Source organism: Halictus rubicundus, chromosome 14 (genome assembly GCF_050948215.1).
Source record: "Halictus rubicundus isolate RS-2024b chromosome 14, iyHalRubi1_principal, whole genome shotgun sequence".
Taxonomy (NCBI): Eukaryota; Metazoa; Arthropoda; class Insecta; order Hymenoptera; family Halictidae; genus Halictus; species Halictus rubicundus.
The window spans coordinates 4,362,732-4,383,947 of NC_135162.1; the positions used below are offsets into that span (position 1 = coordinate 4,362,732).

Below are 21,216 nucleotides of genomic sequence, written 5' to 3' on the forward strand. Positions count from 1 at the left end.
GACGGATCCGACGAGATTACGATAGTTTTGCATACGAGGTCGATTCCACCGGCTGGAATGGACGCGAAAAGTCATAACTCGCAACGATAGCGTGAAATGTAGGTAGACAAGGCAACGGGTAGTATCGCGGATGTATAAAGTAAATCGACCGATAGAAAGCATGGGAAACATCGGGAGCCTCGAGTATCGGTTTCCTTATCGGATAGCCGATACTCGTCGCGGATCGCCAACAATAAAGTATTCCTAATCGTCCGGTTTTATTGATCTAGACCCGTCTAACGTTTCAGGAGTAGAAAGCGATATCGCCTACGTTCATGGTGGAAACGTCAATCACCAGGATCGAAGCATCGTTGCGGGTCGATCGAAATAAGGCCAGCCCGCATTCCCTTGGCCTTGGACAACCTGGTGCAGCAGACAGGAAGGATCGAGGATGGTCACCATTCGAACCGGGTGAGTACTAGCATTTTTGCAAACCTCCAGGCAGGCGACACAGGTGCCGATTTTTTGACGTCCTTTTTGGTCCAGAGGATTTGGGTCCTTTCGGGTCCAGAGTTATGAACATAAATTCTAATTTTCTAGGAGTCAGCTCAAATCATTGGCTAACTCGCGTTAGGCCCGATAAGGAGACCAACCGTTGATCTCAAAGACGTAGGTTTAACACTAAACCTACCGACACTTCTTGTATACCTATTCCTATACAATTGCGCGGTCAAAATTATCGGCCCTTAAAAAAAGTTATTGTTAATATAATCAACCCCTTGCCTTGCAATATCGAGTCAGACTCGTGACGAAGATCCTGAACAGAGTCTAATAAATACGTATGTTATTAATGTCCTTTCAACTTCGATGACCTTAAAATCTCAAGAAATATAACCTATAATATTAACATAATATTTGTCGCCTCCGAACCAACTAATGTTTTCCTCTGAAATTTTAATGTATCACAAAAGACAAGCGATTCTGGGTTTCATTCAGAAAACTCATCCAATGGCATAAAAATGATTGGATTCCGTCGCACGCATATCATCAATTTTTGACCTACTTGTACCACTTATAGTCAGATCATAACCAGCTTCACACCCGCGGAAGCGCTCGTCAAGCGAAAAACGCATTTCCGTTCCGTTGAAATTCCTTCGGATTTCGCCGAGGGTAATCGGGTTTGCGCTCGATCATCGATGCAGGATCATCGTGAAAATTCAATTGATCGATCTTCCAGTGTTCTCGGAATGATAACAACGTTGTTTTCCTTTGTTCTAGCAAACTTTGGTGTTTTAACTGTATTATTAATTTCCTTTAAACCGAAATATAATTTTATTTTGTTGCAGTCGATATATATCCTTTGGAGAAAACATAAACATACAATAAATATAAACTTTCATTATAAATATAATCTTTCCTTTTGTATGATATCCTGAACAATAACGAATTTCCGATCATTATAATCACAAAATAACTTGTAGTGGAAGGGGTTAACGTAGATAATAGTCAATTTGTTGCTGAATGAATTAATGGATCAACAACTTCCACAAAATGACGATACAAATTTAATTTTATATCATTTCAATTATATAAAAAGTACTGCGATACTCTCTCCTCGATTTATAAGATTGTACTGTGTCGTCCATCTTTGCGGTGTGGATGTATTTGGCATGAAACGTGCGTACCTTGACAACGACTCACAGAATAAGGCGGCTCATTTATTTTGAGTTGGCAATGTGACATTGAGAATAGCCTTTCTTTTATACAGATTGTTTATGTTTAGGAGAGTTGTTTAACCTCTTAACACTAGAACGACCGAGCAATAAATGCGACTGACGTATATTGCTTTGTAACAGTGACAAGACTGTGCCCATTCAGACTTCATACAACTTTCATTGTAATATGTGCTTCAATGAAGAGGTTCATTAAAAAATTTCCGATGAAAACATTTTTACAATTTCAGTAATTGTAAAAGAAAAAATTAGGAAGCAGTCATTTTTACTGCTCCGGTCGTTCTAGTGTTAAGCCCTGCACGCCACTATAATGGCTTCCGTGGAAAGCATCAGTTCGAACGGTACGCCACACAGTGGGCAATTTGGACAAAATCAGATTCAAAATCAAGGAACTTTCGTTAGGAATGAGGTAGAGCGATGAAATTTTTTTTAAATGAAAGCTGCAACTTTGTAGAATATGGGAAAAATAGAGAGATTGTGGTACGAACGTTTTTTAACCTCGAGAAAATTCGTTAAACGCGCACAAATTCAAGAAAATTTTAGTTTTTCCAATACCACGCGCGGAAAATTTTTTTTTAACATGCTATACATCATTTCCCATAGATTTTTTCACGCTGATTTCGAATCTGGTTTCAAAATTTGTCTACGACCTCAGGATTGTGCAAAAAATAGATTTTTGTGACAAAAACTAATGAAGTCATTTTTTCGTTGAAATGATTGGGTGGTAATAATCTCCCTATTTTTCCCATATTCTACAAAGTTTCAGCTTTCATTTAAAAAAAATTTCATCGCTCTACCTCATTTCTATCGAAAGTTCCTTGATTTTGAATCCGATTTTGTCCAAATTGACCACTGTGCGCCACTATAGCAGCTTCCGTGGAAAGCATCAGTTTGTAAGGTAACGCCACTATAGCGGCTTTTGTGCCATCCACGGACAGGCGTGCCGTCCCTGGGAGACAGAGTTGCGGACGAGCGCGCCGTGCTTAAGAGGTTAAATGCAGGGACCCTAACTGTTATAACTAAGAAGAAAAAAAGTCATGGAATAACACAAGTATTTCATCGATTAAAACGTATTGGTTACAAATAAGGATTATAAGTAACCGAACATGTTTTCTCGTGTTGGTAAACTTTATCGTTGAGAGAAATTCATTTCGTTCACTTATAACAGTTATCAATGAGAGAAACCTATTTCGATCGCTAATAACAGTTGTCGATGAGAGAAATTTATTTCCATCGCTCATAACAGTTATCGATGAGAGAAATTCATTTCGATCGCTCATAACAGTTATTGATGAAGGAAATTTATAATAGTTATTATTAAATAGTACAACTTCCAAATGGTAGACAATCAATTATTTAATAAAATTTTGTATTCATAAAATTAATTGCTACAATCAAAATTTAATGTGACAAACACGAGTTTTTTCAAATTTTCTCCTGACGAATGACACCGAAAATCATCTAACGTGAATTATTCACGCTAATTTTGATAAGTCTGATTTCCCCAGTTGAAAAAATTTTGAAAAATTTTTCTTCAGATTTTGTGTTGTTCTTGTGGTCTGTTCATTCGTCCTGTTGTACGAAACCTTCTCAGTGAATTTTACAGGCTTGCTCCATCCGAAAAGAGTAGACAACTCAGTAATTAAATAAGCAACTGAAATGAATTTTCTCATCAATAATTATTATGAATGAGTCAAAAGAAATTCGATCATCGATAACTGTTATGAGCGATAGAAACAGTTTTTCTTCATCGATAACAGTTATCGAAGAGGATACAATTTTTTTGACACTAATAACTGTTATTTGTTACGAGCCAGGGCTGCGAGCAACGCGAGAGGCCGGCGAGGGGTTGTTACCCCAGGAATATGGTTTCTATTATTAGTTAATATTGAAATCTTTGTTGATTTGAATTAGGATTAGTAAGCCTCGTAACTTATATATAATTCAATTGATACAATCCGAGCGGTAAGATTGTATCATGTGGGAACGTTCAATTATTAGATTAGGATATTAGGCAATAATTAAGGGTTGTAGATTACGCGAGTTAACAAACAAGACAATTTATTCTGAGTTGGAATAGTTACAAGTGTAATTGTCTGTGTCGCGAGTGAATGTGGTAAGTGTACAATTAGAGAAATTGTTACCTAGTGATGCACGGTGTTGACGCACTGGCAATGCGGGGTCGGAGAGCGATTGTTGAAAGCCAAATAGAATATACACGAACTAACGGATTCTATAAGGTTACGTTTGATTCGAAAGGGACTTTTACCCGATCTCACTAGAACTGACTCTTACGCGTGTAGCGCGACGTGACTGCACGATTACTATACCGCGACCGAATCACTTCTGAATCTCTACTGAACCGCTTCTCGACTGAACCAAAGAGGATGAAAATGCATGGGTTTATATACCCTAAAAATGAGAGGGGAATGTATCTGTTTTATTTTACGGTCGCATACTCGTATTTGTCGTTTCTAGTGAGTTTAAGGTTTGCAGCTGGATCTTTTGTTTATAGGGGTAAAACGAAGGGTTAGCCAGGATGTTTCCTATCAAAGACTATCTTGACAATACATTCCAGAAGGGGATGTTTTGAAGATTTCCATATTAGGAAATCGTACGGTGCTGTTACTGAATCATGCTTCGTGCCAGCTGCGTCCAGCCGGAGTACAATTATTAAACAAGGGGCCTGTTGGGACGCTTTTCGTTCTCAGAAAAAGAGATTAGAACTTCTAATCGAAATAAACGTGGAGAAACGTCTCCATACGTAACATATTTGTAACCAAAAAGTGTAAAAATCGATATTTTTTAATCATTTTGTTCTTCGATTTTTTTTTCTTTATATTTTGTGTAGATTATCTTAAATTTCAATAATAATCAACTTTTTATGAATGATTTTTAGCGTAGAAAATTTTAGAATAACTGTTATTTTTGGTCCCTGGTTAAATACCATATTATCTCGTGCGGTCAAATTGACCGGCCGCGTTAGGTAGGACAGGCTACATATATTTCTTGCAAAAAAAAAAATAAAACAAGGAATAAATACTGAAAAATACACTTTAAGTACACTTTAAGAAAAGTCGTAAAGATAAATAGCGATGTGGTCATGTTGTATGTACGAAATTGTACGCAGAAGTTTGAAAAGGTCAATTCGACCGGCCGTGGTAGGGTTAGTGTTAAAACTCTGTTTGAATCTGTAGAGTAAACAAAGTTCGAATTTGTTGGAGAGTGTTGGAAGCGCCCGAAGCGCTTGGAAGGTGACTAGGCGTAAAAGGAAGAACGAATCTGTTCTCGAAGACCGATTAGAAGCAATTTTAACGAGCGAACGCCGTTTCACTGGAAGCAGCTGTTTATCACGGTTCACAGGGACGCGGTGTTAATTATCACGTCGTTAATTACAGCGCTCCGAAAATGAAGAAGAAAAAGGGAAATGTTTGTAAACGCGGCGAGCGTGCCGTCGCAGTCGACTCACCGACCATTTCCTCTATGAAATTCTGATTAGCCACTAACTACCGTGATTTGTTGATTTCTGATTCCGGTAGAGCGTGCTGCTGGAACTTGCTCGATCTTCTGTCAACTGGATCAATCGCACCCAGTGGCGGCTCAAGTAAAACGGGGGCCCCAAGGGGTCAAAATTTTGGGTCCCTCACACTCAAGTTAGAAATAGAAGTAGCAAGAAAATTTGTTTAAACTTATTAACAATAAAAAAAAGGGGCCCCGCGCAGCCGCGTAGTCCGCTTACCGTTAAGCGGAGCCTTTTTTCGATACGAACACTAAGGTAAAGGCACCAGTAGTTGACCAGGTACCAGTAGTTGACCATTTTATAGAAAAACATAAAAAATAAGGTTTTTATGAGCTGTGCACTTTTGATGAAAGTGAATCTCGGATGCCATGCTATCTGTTGTTTAAATTTCAAAAGAATTGCATGCGAAGTGAAGTATGCATAGTAATAACGGACGTTTGAATTCATTAAGGTTAGTAATATGCTGATATATCTCTATTTCCTTAACGTTTCTGTTAAGAAAAGCTGTACGGTTCAGGTAAAGAAATCTATACGTTGTGAACTTTTCGCGACCGAATTATTTGCTGTTTATATTCTCACAGAGTTTTATAAGTGATAAATGCATTGTTTTTGTTATTCTAACCTGAAAAACAATAGTTTATTAGGTGGTCAAATATTGAATATTGTTTTTGAACAATTTTTAGAAGTTGACAGGCGTGATCAATTACTAACGTGACTCATTTAAATTTGTTTACGACTTATAATGTATCCATTTTACATCTACGATTGTTAAGAGTACAAAATATAATTATAAATTTTGTAGCATGCTGTGTTTTAGAGGATGACCACATGGTCAACTATTGATTGCATTCACGGTCAAGTATTGATCAGTGTCTTTTAAAACAGCCATGTGCGTGACATTATAAATACCAACGGAAAATTAAAATGCATTTATTTAATTATTTATTTCAGAAGTTATTTCATTACTTGTCGAGAGATGCCTCCTATCAAGGGCTCCTTTAGAAATGATTCTGAAGAGACGATGAAATTTTTTTTTTTTGGAAAAATTCTTCGTGTAACTAAAACAAAAGCGACTATTTCGTCCATGAAAATGTACGGGCGATTATGGAAGTGGCCAGACAAGCCTAGTGTGCATATCAATGAGCCCACGAAATCGAGCAGAACTCGCAACGTCTACTCTGTTCCTGAATTGAACTTTTTATGGAATTGATTTATTTTATTTCTTATTTTATTCTTTAATTGTAATTTGTGCTAGTAATTGTTGAAACTAAATGATACTAAAATGATTCCCAACATTATTGCTTTAACCCTCTTTCTAGTATAAGTGGTCAACTACTAACGAAGAGAAGGTCAATTACTAGATTTTTCATGTTTAAGAGTGGTCAACTTCTGAAGCAATTACAGAATTTTTAAATATGTTTCTTAAATTTGTATAAGTAAACTTTTTTTAAAAAGTGGCATTGTTACATAATCTAGAAGACTTAAAGAGTGTCTTCAGGCATCGACTGTCGCTATTTGATGACAGAGCAAGCGGTTACTGTTGTTCGCGTGAACAACTTCTCTTAACTGGTCAACTACTGATACCTTTACCTTAAATCTCTCAAAATTAAGAGAATCTCTCAGCGGCAGCCATCTTGTGACGTCATACTTGCTTCAGAAAGCGAGTTTTCTGCCGAATATTACAAATTACTCCTCGACGAGGTAGAAATTCGCAATTTGGGCTCTGGACAGACGTAGATTGGACTTTTAGGAAACACAAGTGACCACTTTTAAACTGTTCATTGCAAGATTGAAGCGTTGATTTGTCAAGATTTCGACCCTTGCAAGTTCATATACGTATATTGCAGAGAGATTCTCTTAATTTCGAGAGATTTAGTGTTCGTATCGAAAAAAGGCTCTGGACAGACGTAGCAAAGACATGTACAAACACAGTATGCATTTTTAATTGATCACTTACTCATTTAAGACGTAAAATGTCTAGAAAAAGAAGGCACAACGTAACATAGCGTGACAGTCAAGGCCAAATGCCTGCCGGCCCCATTAAACCCGCCACTGATCGCATCGACTCGCATTCGAAGAGCTTCGACTCGAAGAGTACAGCGAATTCTCGATATATGTCAACAACACGGGTCTTGCCATCGGGTCTTGTCATGTATCGTCCAGGAGACATACTCGAGCAGTGTTATGTTTACACTCCTCGGCGTCCGAGGCCTCTCGAGCTTCGTGGGCCCTCACGGGGTATACCCCACGGCAGTGGGGATAATTCCGCGACGTTTATCGTCCAGGCCTTGGCGACATATATAGAGAAATCACTGTATCTCTTTGAATAGAACACGATTAATCGAATAGCTAAGTACTCGGGTGAAGGAAATTGCAAAGCTGACAAGTTTCGGAGGCTTTGGATCACTTTGTGGTTTCCTGTTCGAAGTAGCACCAGGTGCATTTTCACTTCGGACACATGTTCTCGTGATGGGATAGTTACGGTGAAATTGATTACTCTCTCAATTGATAAATTACGGCTTCGCCGGAGACACCAGTGCAAACTAGACAGGAGCTATCTCTTTTTCGAGGACGCTGCAGAGATGTTCTCCGAAAACAACATTCCGATAAAATAATTAAAGTGTTCCGTTGATGTCTTGTTGGAGAACGTCCTCCACATTCTAGGGTAAGATTCTGCGAGATCCATGTTCCTCGGAGAAAAAGAAGACGAACGAAAGCAGATGTCCGATGGGTTTCTCTTCGGATATTCTCAACGAACGGTGGCCTAATAATCGTCTAACAGAGAAACTCCCATTGTCTTCCTACGCGAAGTCAGGTTCAAATGCTGGCTTCTTTTGACAAAGGCTATAGTCGAATTTGGGAGTCAAATTCACTCCCGGCCCAATTCTAATCGAACCGATGCCGTTGAAGTTACCTTACAAATATTACCCTGCATATAATTTTCGTTTTTTTGTACTACGCTAGTTTGAAAGTCTGGACGATGCTTCTTTGAACGTAGGAATGTTTGACATTACATAATATATTTTTAAGATAAGTATAACTTAATTTTTCACGGGAAAAACGTCGAAAAAAGTGGTTTTTATTTTTTTCAACTGTGACGCGCCAAACTCAGGAATTTTAAAAAAATTGAGTATAATACTTAGGACAATATCTCATTGATAAATTAAATCTGTAGGCGTGTCTCTTCGATTTTTATATGAAATCTGCATTTTTAAGATTATTTTCGTGTTTTTCGTATTTTACAACCAGAGTTTGCAACGGAAAAATCTGAAAACGATTCCTAATATGTGGCTTGGTATTCGAAATGTATCAGATTTTTTTCAGAATTTTAAATTGTCATTAAATCGGGAAAATGGGCCAAAAACTGGTTTTTCGATTTTCCTCCATAACTACCCTTGCAAATGAGGTATCGGACTGAAACTTGGCAGAAAGGTTTCTTTTTTATATGCTATAGCCTTTATACCAGACTTGGGAAAAATTTCGAAAAAAAAATATTTAAAATACTATTTTAAATAGAGTAATTTAATGTGGCTCAAATGAAATACTGCTTTAAATAGAACGAAAAATTTCGGCAAATAAAATATTATTATTTTGATAACCAGATACATAAAATAAAATATGTTAATGTTGTATTTCAAATATGTATTTCAAATATTTCTTTACAATGAAAATAAATTGAGCGAATAGTTAATATTATAAATTATAATGTTTAACATAAGAAACTATAATAGTTAACAAAGTATTATTTGTAGCTTAATTACGAATATTTGCATGTAACATGTTGATAAACAGACGACAATGTCGTAATAACATTACACACAACAAGATATCAGGAAAGTATAAGTTACTATCAACTATTTGAAATAACTATTTTACACAGCCTGCAAAAGGTTTTCCTACAAAATAAGTCTTACTATTTTCAATATTTTCCAAATAAAATACTATTTTTAAATAGTATTTCAAAAATTTTTTCTTATGAATAAAATAATTTATTTGCATGATTATAGGTATGCTTTAAAAATAAAATAAACTATTTACTATTTCCTATTTCAAATACTATTAGATCCAGCACTGGTTGTAGAACATTGTCGCGAAGGAAAAAGTTATTTCAAAATGACCTTAGGAATCACCACTTTCAAGGATGTACAACATTTTTGGGACACCCTATTATCAAAAGAAAACAATACATTTACAAAAAAAAATTCATACTATATACAGTTTTTTCATAATAATCATTTATATATTTTTATTTGTTCCTTTTATTTCGTCTTGGCCTCAGAGTATTTCAAACACAGGGCCGGCCCAAGGCACGATGCAAGTAATGCACAGTATCAAGGCGCCTTACAAGATTATTTTTTTAAATAAAATGTATGCTGTTTTAAAAATTTTTAAATGCCAACGAAATTTAATGTCAAAATGAATTTTGTTTTAAATATTTTAAATAAGATAGTATGAAAATACTACTTGAAAATACTTTCATTCGCCACATTACAGAGGAAATAAATATGAACTCTTTAAAAGAAAGATTTAGTCAACTTAAAAATCACAATGATTATTTTCAAATTTTTTACAATGTCAAAGTGATAAAAAATATGGACAAAGAAATTTCAAGAGAACATTGTAACGGCACTGGAAGTATGCTTAAGGATGGTACAGACAAGTGTACAAGTGCATCAGAATTATTTGATGAATTGAAGGTTTTAGGTAACTTCGTAGATCTTAACACTTATTCAGGCGCAATTGACATATTAAATTTTATTTGTGCCAACAATTTCGAGTGTGTATTTGGAAATGTAACGAATCTCGTTCTACGAATTTTTTAAAACTTGCCCATAACAGTAGCTTCTGCTAAAAGATCCTTCTCGAGATTAAAAATAATAAAAAATAACTTAAGGTCATCCTTACAGTTTTTTTATAATAATTATTTAGGTAAGCTTTAAAAATGAAATAGCCTATTTACTATTTTCTATTTTAAATATTATTTTGCTCAGCTTTATACCGACTGGATGAAAGATTTAGTAGGACTGGAAGGAAGACGAACGAATCGATCGGACCGATGATTCTTCGAGTGGTTCTTAGCAATTAGTCCGGCTACGTGCGAACAAACCACGAAGTTCGAACGACGCTAACAACGTCAACCACGACGGAACACACAGAGAGACAGAGCGCCAGAGAGCATCATCACTTTTTCCTTCGTCGGCGTCGCGCCTCCTCGCTTCTTCGAAACTTTCGTTCTCTTCTCGATCGATGACCTCGCCGGTGCCCGTGCTTCGCCGCATACTCGACGATTCGCTATTTGCCGAGTTTTTACGCCGATCTCCGTACTCGTCGAGAAACGAGCCCGGCGATCTGGTTCGATTTATCGCTCGCCGTCGGATCCGTGGATCCAGGAGACTCTGCACGCGCACTGCGAGAGCTTCTAGGACAAGTTAACCCTTAGCACTCGAATGGCGACTGTACGGCGCCACTAAAAATTGATGTATCATTATTCAAACTATTTTTTACATTATTGTGCATTTAATAAATTACTAAACATTTTAGTATTGCGCTATTTTCGTATGTACACCTTCAGATCGGTGGAGATTTGTTAAAAGAAATTGCCGCAAAATTGACTTTGACCTTGAAATTCAAGGTCAAATTTGTTTATGCTTGTATCGCATTCTACTCGCCATGGGGACCAAACTTGTCAAAGGAACCGTAGGTCGCAACTCAATCGTTCTCTTACAAAACAATGTTAAATATTTTATCGTCGTCTTCCGGTCCTCGGGTTTCTCATTCTTTGCCATAGAATAGAACCATCAAGGTTTATCGCTCTGAATAGTCGTGCTTGATCACCGGCTTCGATATGGCCACCATTATTTCGTGAACAGAACGGATGTAAACAAATAGAGGACAGTAAACATCATAACTTTCAGATAACCACTGCCAATAATCACAATCTTTTCTGCTCTCTTGTGTAGCGAGTGTTAGACGTCAGTTATGCAAACGAGAGGAAGAAATCATAACGTGCGTCGGATGCTTCATGCTATTGACGAAGCGTTTGGAAATTATACCTTAGCTCGCAAACTATGCAGCAATTGAAATCACGAATCGAAGAGGCTCTTCACCGTGTGCAGGTTATACCGAACATTTACGAAAAAGTTCGCAAAAATTTGGAAGAAAGACTAAGGATCTGTTCGCGTAATAATGGTGGCCATATCGAAGCCGGTGATCAAGCACGACTATTAAGAGCGATAAACCTTGATGGTTCTATTCTATGGCAAAGGACGAGAAACCCGAGGAACGGAAGACAAAAATATTTAACATTTAATATTAAATATTTAATATTTGAGTTGAAATATTTAACATTGTTTTATAAGAGAACGGTCGAGTTGCGACCTACGGTTCCTTTGACAAGTTTGGTCCCCATGGCGAGTAGAATGCGATACAAGCATACAAAATTTGACCTTGAATTGCAAGGTCAAAGTCAATTTTGCGGCAATTTCTTTTAACAAATGTCCACCGATCCGAAGGAGTACAACCATCTGCCAAAACCATGACACTAAATTTTGTTACACCCTGTATAACACGAAAAGAAAATGTATATAGAAGTGTAATTTTATAGGTTGGAAGAAATGTTTTGTTTTGGAGTTAAAATAGCTTCGGGTGCAAAGGGTTAATAGATCAAAGATCCGAGCGAGTTTGCTTTGTCAGTGATTAGCGAAGGATCGGGCAGCTAGCGGAACGAATCTCCGGATGCGTACCCTCTTAAGACAAAGTATAGGTTTTAATTAGCTAATCTTCTCGGCGCTTGGATCGAAACGGAGCAAACCGCTTATTTGTCGGATCGAGACCGGCCGTCGACTGCGGTTTGGATCACGTTAACGTTCTGATCGGTAACGGTGCTTGTCGCGGAAGCGCTCCCGTTTAACGATGCGTCGCTTTTAATTATTTATGTTTGCTCCCGACGCAACGGAACAGTACACCTCGGTTATAGTCCGACCGAACCAGAATACTTTTTTGCCGAGGCGACTTTGCGCAAGCTACTCACTTTCCGACCGTGTACTTTCGATCAACTGTAAATAGTTGACGCGAAACTGGAATCGCTGCAAAATATTGCAACAGGATCTAATCTGATTAAGGTTGAAGAGTGGTCACGTGACTTTTGCAGAGTCAGCGGCTCGGTCACTGCTGTATAATTTCCGTTCACAGCCTTCAGCACAGAGTTAACACTAAACCTACCAAGCACAAAACATATAAATGTGAAACGTATTATAGAATGGAGAAGATTGAATTTACTTAAACTTTGTACGATTTCCATTATAATATGTGCTTAAATGAAGAAGTCAATTCAGTAATTTCCTATGAACACTTTTTGCTCTGTATTATCGACATCATGAAATCTGCCGCCAGAAACGTGCTTCAAGTTTTTGGCTTTATTTCGCAGAGAATCAAGACAAAATATATGGAAATATACATATAATATATGAATATATAATATATAATGTTAATATATATATTGTTTATATTGTTTATATATTGTATTATTGTATATATATAAATATATTGTATAATAAATATATTTTATTGTATATAAATATATGTATAATGTGCAGGGTGTCACACATAACACTTTTCACGACTTATCAAGTACTTGCGATAATCTGACAAACAAATATTTTCAGCAAAAGTTGATCAGTTTTCGATTGGCAATACATTGCAATAACAAAAAGTTCGAATAAAATTATTTTTTAGTACTGTGAGGGTCACCTTCATTTTTTAAAATGGCACTTTGTATTTTTCACTTAACAGTATTCTAGCACGTATCAAGACGAATTCAACGACCTAGTATACCATGACCTTCGGATCACATAGAAAGAAGAAATGAAAATTTCAACAAAAAATGACAGCCTGCTTGAATGGGTGATAATAACTCTGGCTTGGCCACCACGATCTCCTGATTTGCCACCACTAGACTTTTTTATGGGGTCATTTAGAGTCGATAGTTTATACTGTTCCAATACAAAATAAGGAATATTTAAAGTAGTGAATTCGTACAGCATGCGAAGAACTTCGTTACGACAGTATCGTAAGAGCAACCAATGCACACTTACTACATAGAACGGAATTGTGTCTACAACAACATGGATCACATTTCGAACATTTGATGTGACTTTTTTACGAAATCGTTTGCATTTATTTAGTCAAGGTTTCTGAATTGAATGTAATTTCCAGTCTTAATAATAAACACAAGTTATTATTACCCATTCAAGCAGACTGTCATTTCTTGTCGAAATTTTCATTTCTTTGCCTTCAAGGTTATCCGACGATCATGGTATACTAGGTCGTTGAATTCGTCGTGATACGGGCTATAATACTGTTAAGTCAAAAATACAAAGTGCCATTTAAAAAAATGAAGGTAACTTTGATTGGCTATACAATGCAATAAAGAAAGTTTGAAAAAAAATTTTTTTAGTATTATCAAGGTTACCTTTATTTTTCATCAACTTTTGTTGAAAATATTTGTTTGTCAGATTATCGCAAGTACTTGAAAAATCGTGAAAAGTGTTACGTGGGACACTCTGTATAATATATACAGTGTGTCTCACCTAACTCGAGCGTCTAAAATATCTCGCTTGTTTTTTATGATAGAAAAAATGTCAGAGGAAAACATTAGTCCAATTTTTCGATAACTTGTAGTAGCATCAATATTGACTGTATCCAATACAAAAGTTTCGGCATCTTCTCCAATAGCAGGCTTTGATCGTTTTCTGTACTCCCTGTTTTACAAAACAATTGAACTATGCGGTCAAAACTTTGCCGAGAAGGATGATTTCTCTCAGGATATCTCTTTCCGTACAGTTGAGATGCTTGTACTGAGTTACTTTTAGCCTCACCATAAACTAAAATCATTTCTATCTTTTCTGCATCACTGTACACCATCGTTTCAGAAAAGTAATGTTATCTTTTACAATCGAATAAATCCCGATGAATTTATTAAACGTACCGATTAAAGTCACCGAAAGGAGAAACCCTAGAGGATCATGTCATCGTTACTTTACTATTTACATCAAGTGTCCTATTTTTATGAATTTCTCGTACACAAGGTCACGTGAAGGACATAATATTACAGGTCGTAGGATTCGTTTTGACCTCTTCTATCATACAGCTATAATAAAAATATATCATTCCATTTAAAAAAACTTCGATGACCTTGTAATCTCAAAAAATATAAACTTGAACAAATTTTTTTGCCTATAATATTAACATAATATTTGCCCCTCTGAACCAACTAATGTTTTCCTCTGAAATTTTCTTCTATCATAAAAAACAAGCGAAATATTTTAGATGCTCGAGTTAGGTGAGACACCCAGTACATATGGTAATATAAATTCTAGGTTTCATTCAGAAAACTCATCCAATGGCATAAAAATGCTTGGATTCCGTGGCATGCATATCATCAATTTTTTCCCAGTGAAAGATATTCTCATATAAAAACAAAAAGTTGAGGCACGTGAAACCATTTTTCGCCCAATTTTGTCGGTAATGTGGTCACTCTACCTTATCACAAATCTACGGAGTCTTGACTCGAAATGAGCTTTGAAGTTGGTGGACAATGTGTCGTATAAACTACAATGTTATTTGAAAATTTGATTGCTAGTACTCTGCGTGCCTCACAAGAAGTCCTCTGTCAGGAATTCGGCAGGAATGCGGCTGTACGCTGCACAGTAGTGCCAAGGCGCCAAAAAACCATTTTACAAATTTTCACCTGGAACATCAAATAATCGTAACTTCCGTACGATTCACTCTTGGAAATTCTGAAAGTTGACATTTAAACTTCAATTGTGGCGAAAGGGTCTCGAAGGGTCTCATGATTTTTTGCACAAAGTTAGATCAATATTACACCTTGCCAAAACGATTAGTTCCAGACCAAAATCTATTAAAGGATTTGTGGTATGCTTCCATAAATAAAAAATGGGCAGAAAACAGAGATTTTCGATTAGCCCATATTACTTAATGTTAACAACTTTTTACAAAAAATTTTTTGCCAAATAAGCGTTGTACCTGTGGCAATCTCTCCACAAATTTTCAAACAAATTCGTTGGATAGTTTCGTTTTTACAGATTTTTTGCCGCTTTTTCGCCATTTGGCACCACTGTGCGCCGTCCGATTGAGTCATTCTACAGGAACTTTCAGTTCTAGTCGAATGATTGGCTAAAGTGTGTGACGTCAAAGCCTAACCATTGGGTGCGAGCGAGGACCCCTCTTCCCTCTGTGCCGCACAGTGGGCAATTTGGACGAAATCGGATTCAAAATCAAGGAACTTTCGATAGGAATGAGGTAGAGCGATGAAATTTTTTTTAAATGAAAGCTGAAACTTAGTAGAATATGGGAAAAATAGAGAGATTGTGGTCCGAACGTTTTTTAACCTCGAGAAAATTCGTTAAACGCGCACAAATTCAAGAAAATGTTAGTTTGTTCAATACCACGCCCGGAAAAAAATTTTTCTAACATGCTATACATCATTTCCCATAGATTTTTTCACGCTGATTTCAAATCTGGTCTCAAAATTTGTCTACGACCTCAGGATTTTGCAAAAAATAGATTTTTGTGACGAAAAACTAATGAAGTCATTTTTTCGTGAAAATGATTTTATAACACTCTAGTTTGAAGGTATATTGTATTTTCATATATAAAATTCAATAAAAGTAATAATAATGACGTATTTGAACGTTTTGAGTTACTTACGAAACATGAAGCGCTTCACATCTCGTCACCACTTGCCGTATCGCTGTTATTGCTACTGGCACTTTCAGCAAACTGTCTGTGGTTGTAATGTAGTATAAATTAGATATCTATTGTCCATAACTATATTTTCATTTACAGAGGAAGTAAGATAAGTATTTAATCTTTTTAACTTACGCATTTTCTTCGACGAAGTTTCTACATTCTGCTGCTATTTTCTTTCTTCGGTACAACTTTAATCGATCTTTTAGTACTATGATAGAAATTTTCGGGTCGGTTAAGTGCATTGCGCGATTAAAAACATCTAAGATTCTATTTTTTCGACTATTTTGTCGTGAGTGAAGTATCATGTTTTTTCTGTACAGTTTATGCCACGATTCATTTGCATCTTCTGAATAATAAGCTATTGGCAATAGAAACTGTTTTGCTATTTCGCAACCATGCTTTAATAACGTATGCAAGGTAGGACTCATTCGAGCCCACGGAAATAATGTATAATGAAAACAATATGTCTCCCAACAGAATTCTTCGAGCTCTTTTATTTTTAAGGGTTGCTTGCATTTGAAGACTGATAATATTGTAGCAATATTTTTTATAAATTGCACGTCGATCTCCAAAGCTTCTGCAAATATTGTCGGATTTTCGAAAATATAATTATGGATAATAGATATCTAATTTATACCACATTACAACCACAGACAGTTTGCTGAAAGTGCCAGTAGCAATAACAGCGATACGTCAAGTGGTGACGAGATGTGAAGCGCTTCATGTTTCGTAAGTAACTCAAAACGTTCAAATACGTCATTATTATTACTTTTATTGAATATTATATATGAAAATACAATATACCTTCAAACTAGAGTGTTATAAAATCATTTTCACGAAAAAATGACTTCATTAGTTTTTCGTCACAAAAATCTATTTTTTGCAAAATCCTGAGGTCGTAGACAAATTTTGAGACCAGATTTGAAATCAGCGTGAAAAAATCTATGGGAAATGATGTATAGCATGTTAGAAAAAATTTTTTTCCGGGCGTGGTATTGAAAAAACTAACATTTTCTTGAATTTGTGCGCGTTTAACGAATTTTCTCGAGGTTAAAAAACGTTCGGACCACAATCTCTCTATTTTTCCCATATTCTACTAAGTTTCAGCTTTCATTTAAAAAAAATTTCATCGCTCTACCTCATTCCTATCGAAAGTTCCTTGATTTTGAATCCGATTTCGTCCAAATTGCCCACTGTGTGCCGTCTCGAAGAACTTCTTGTGATGCAGGGACAGTACAAATGCGTTTTTTGTTCTGGAAGGCGCAATTATCATACGATTTTCTTTGCTCCAACAATGTCGATCCGATTCTCTTGATCTTCTTCTCCGCGATGCCATCGTTTGCGAACGCGTTCCATCCTATTAATATCGAAGATTCACGGATGCGGGTAATATCTCTTAATAGTTTGCTGGTCCCGTAGCCGATCAGCATACCGTCATGGGAATCGTCTAGTCTCGAGTCATCGACGGCGATCTACATTCTCGGGCCTAGGTTCCAAACGATTTACCGTATCCCCGTGCTCTAAACACACGTTATAATTCGAAGGAGAATCTACTAATTAATTGCTCCGATACGTTCCAAATATCGCGTTGTACATACAGTGATTACTCTGCAATAAATGCCCCAAATGCCTAGCCGATAAAAGTCCCAGAACTATCCTCACTGCCGCGGGATATACAGTCTTTATTCGATATATGTCCCAAATATCTAGCCGATAAAAGTCCTAGAACTATCCTCACTGCCGCGGTATATACAGTCTTTATTCGATATTTGTCCCAAATATCTAGCCGATAAAAGTCCTAGAACTATCCCCACTGTCGCGTGATATAGCCTGTGAGCTCAGAGCAACAAACGGTCAGCTCGATTTCGATGTGACTGTAAAAGAACAAATTTGTCATGTAATGAGACAATTGTGACTGTTTGTTGCCCCGAACGGTTAAAGACACTATGTGGGCAATCATATCTAAATCGAGCTGACCGTTTATTGCCTTCATATTTCCCTGGGAAGACCCGTGTTGTGGACATATATCGAGTAAACAGTGTACCCCGTGAGGGGCCATCAACTGAGGCCTCTAGAGCTTCGCTGTCTTTTTCTACGTTCGACGTGGATAAAAGAATAGTATCTTCTAGCCGATATATGTCACTGAATAGACCTGTTTTTATGGACATATATCGAGTAAATATTGTGCCCGTGAGGGGCCATCAACCGAGGACCTTAGAACTTCGCTGTCCTTTCCTATGTTCGGCAGTGTATCATAGAGTAGTATCTTCTAGCCGATATATGTCACCGAATAGACCCGTTTTGTGGACATATATCGAGTAAATATTGTCCCCGTGAGGGACCATGAACCGAGGACCCTAGAACTTCGCTGTCCTTTCTTATGTTCTATCCGATATACAGTCGCGTCGGTATTTAAGTTGACGCGGTCGAATTCGGAGTATGCGATGCTGTTTTTTTTTAAATATGGTTTGTACTTGACTTTCCTGGTCTTCTGCTTCTGTTTACAGTAAGCATGGGTAGTGCCACAGTCAATTGTAGAGTTTCAAAACGAAAGTATCGCGGAAAGTGTAGTAATTACAAATTTCTAAAAGTCTTGTCTTTTCGCCAGTCGGAAAGTAAGTTGACGAAAACAAATTTTTTATTTTTAATACAAATTCGTGAATATAATTACTTATTAATTATATTAGTATACGTGGCTGATTATAACATATTTTTAGCACGTAATATCTATAATAATAAATAGTTGTTATTTGTAGTATGCCTAAAACTAGAGAATTACAAGTATTTGAGAGAATTAAAATTTATAAAAGGAGAATGGATGGAAAGAGTTTACAGCAAATAGCTGTGGAGTTTGGAATCTCCAAAGAAGGCGTTCGGAAAATACGTGCAAAATTAAAAAACACAGGTAAACCTGAAAATATAATAAGAACAGGTAGGAAGAGAAAAACATCTGCTCGTCAAGATCGACAAATTGTTAAGGAAGGAAAAAAAATCCTTTTATTAGTGCAAGACAAATACAAGAAAATTTGTCATTGCCGATATCCATTACGCAAATTAAATCACGCATTCATGGACAAAATTTACATGGACGGGTATCAAGAAAAAGACCTTATATTTCTAAAGTAAATGCTCAAAAACGTTTACATTTTGCAAAGGAGCAATATAAAAAACCAATTTCACTTTGGGAGTCAATAATATGGAGCGATAAATCTAAATTTGAATTAATTTCAAATAAAAGAAGGAAATATGTTTGGAGAAAAGAAGGTCAGACAATTAAACAAAAATTAATAATACCCACTATTAAACACGGTGGTGGCAGTATAATGACATGGGGTTGTTTTAATAACAACCACGTTGGAAATTTAGCAGTAATCGATGGAAAGCTTACTGCTGCCAAATACATAGAATTACTGCAAGAAATGTTTATTTCCATCTATGGCAAAATTCGGAGTTCAGAGGTCTTACGTGTTTCCGATATTAACAAAAATTAACAAAAATGAAAAAATGTGTTAATTTTATTACTGTTTTGTTATAAAAAGAAATGACTATTTCGATTAGAATTATAAAGACTGAATAAACATATTATTGTTACGAACTAATATTGCATTGACACTTATCACAGTTTTTTACCTACATTGTTATGCATACTAAAAATAAACAACAATTTATTACTATAAATATTACATGCTAAAAATATTTTACAATCAGCCACGTACGACTGGCGAAAATTTGACAAGAATTTTAGAAATTTGTAATTCCTACACTTTCCGCGATACTTTCGTTTTGAAACTCTACAATTGACTGTGGCGCTACCCATGCTTACTGTAAACAGAAGCAGAAGACCAGGAAAGTCAAGTACAAACCATATTAAAAAAAAAACAGCATCGCGTACTCCTAATTCGACCGCGTCAACTTAAATACCGACGCGACTGTAGTGGACATGATTGTGGACATATATTGAGTAAAATCTGTACCTCGTGAGGGGCCATGAAACGAGGCTTCTAAAGCTTCGCTGTTGTTTTTACGTTCGGCGTGGACAAAAGAATAGTATCTCCTGGCCAATATATGTGGCAGCCTAGACCTGTGTATTAGACGTATATCGAGTAAACACTGTGTATATTCTTGAACGAAATTTCGACGAGTTTCCTTCGAGATCGAAAATCGGTTCGATAAGAGTGTTCGATAAGAGATTGCCTCGCGATAGCCGAGAAAACGCGAGTATTAATTTCTGTTCTTTTTTCCAGACGGTGCGCACGGATGGAAATGGTCTGGCGACAGTAACGTCGATAGGCATCGTTTGCCAACAGATGGGAAAGGTATCCATGGCCGTAAGAAGTGCCGCTATGTCCCACATAGAGCCACGTTTGACCACGATTCTGGGACGGTAAGCACGTTCTCCTATTATATCGTACGTATGCACATCTTCCGGGAGGTGGTTCCTGCCAGTCGACTTTTTTCACCCTTGCATACACTGCCGCCCAAGTATATCTAAACGCTCCTTATTCGTTTTGTACGGAAATGCCTCTGAACACCAACTACGAATCCGTTCCTCGTTGCAATTTTCGAACCTAACGCTCTCTTCACCTCGTTGGCCCGAGCTGATGGTAAATTTTCTACACCGGAGATCACAGACCAAATTTCTTCAAACAGAAAACCACTCGCATCGCTATACAAGGTGTCCCAGCTAACTTGGCCACCTTGATTATCTCGCTTAGTGTTAGTAATAGAAAAAGAAAACGTTTAGGACAATATTAACCTAACCGAAGGGGCAATATAATGATTCCGAAAAAACTTTTTTTCTAGGTCGTTGTTTTCTAGATATCAAGGCCATCAATTTGTTTTTAAATGGAACTATATATATTTTTTTATCGCGACGTAATAGTAGGGGTGAAGACCTCTTCAATGACATATTATACAATGACCTTCGTGTGACCTTGGGTAGGAAAAATCCAGAAAGCATTATAGGTATTATCAGTGATTAATTTACTACACAAATTGGTTTGGTCTTAATGGTACACTAAATGGTAACAAATATGCCAATTTTTTAACTGAAGATTTGCCTCACCTATTGGAAGAAATACCATTAGCTTTCCTATAACGTTTTTTTTTATTACTAACAGTAAGCGAGATATTCAAGGTGGTCAAGTTAGCTGGGACACCCTATATAGCAAATACGCTGGCTGAATGTAAGATACATTTATTGTATTGGGTTGT

At 36.6% G+C, this 21,216-nt stretch overlaps 1 protein-coding gene across 1 annotated transcript in view; it reads left to right on the plus strand.

Annotated features, from left to right (window-relative positions):
• The first annotated feature begins 325 nt into the window (after positions 1-325).
• LOC143360917 (uncharacterized) overlaps positions 326-21,216 on the plus strand; it is a 56,124-nt gene continuing 35,233 nt past the window's right edge. The window contains exons 1-2 of the mRNA XM_076800112.1: positions 326-450; positions 20,247-20,386. Of these exons, the coding sequence (XP_076656227.1) occupies positions 20,310-20,386 (77 nt within the window). The 5' untranslated portion in view covers positions 326-450; positions 20,247-20,309. The remainder of the gene's footprint in view (positions 451-20,246; positions 20,387-21,216) is intronic.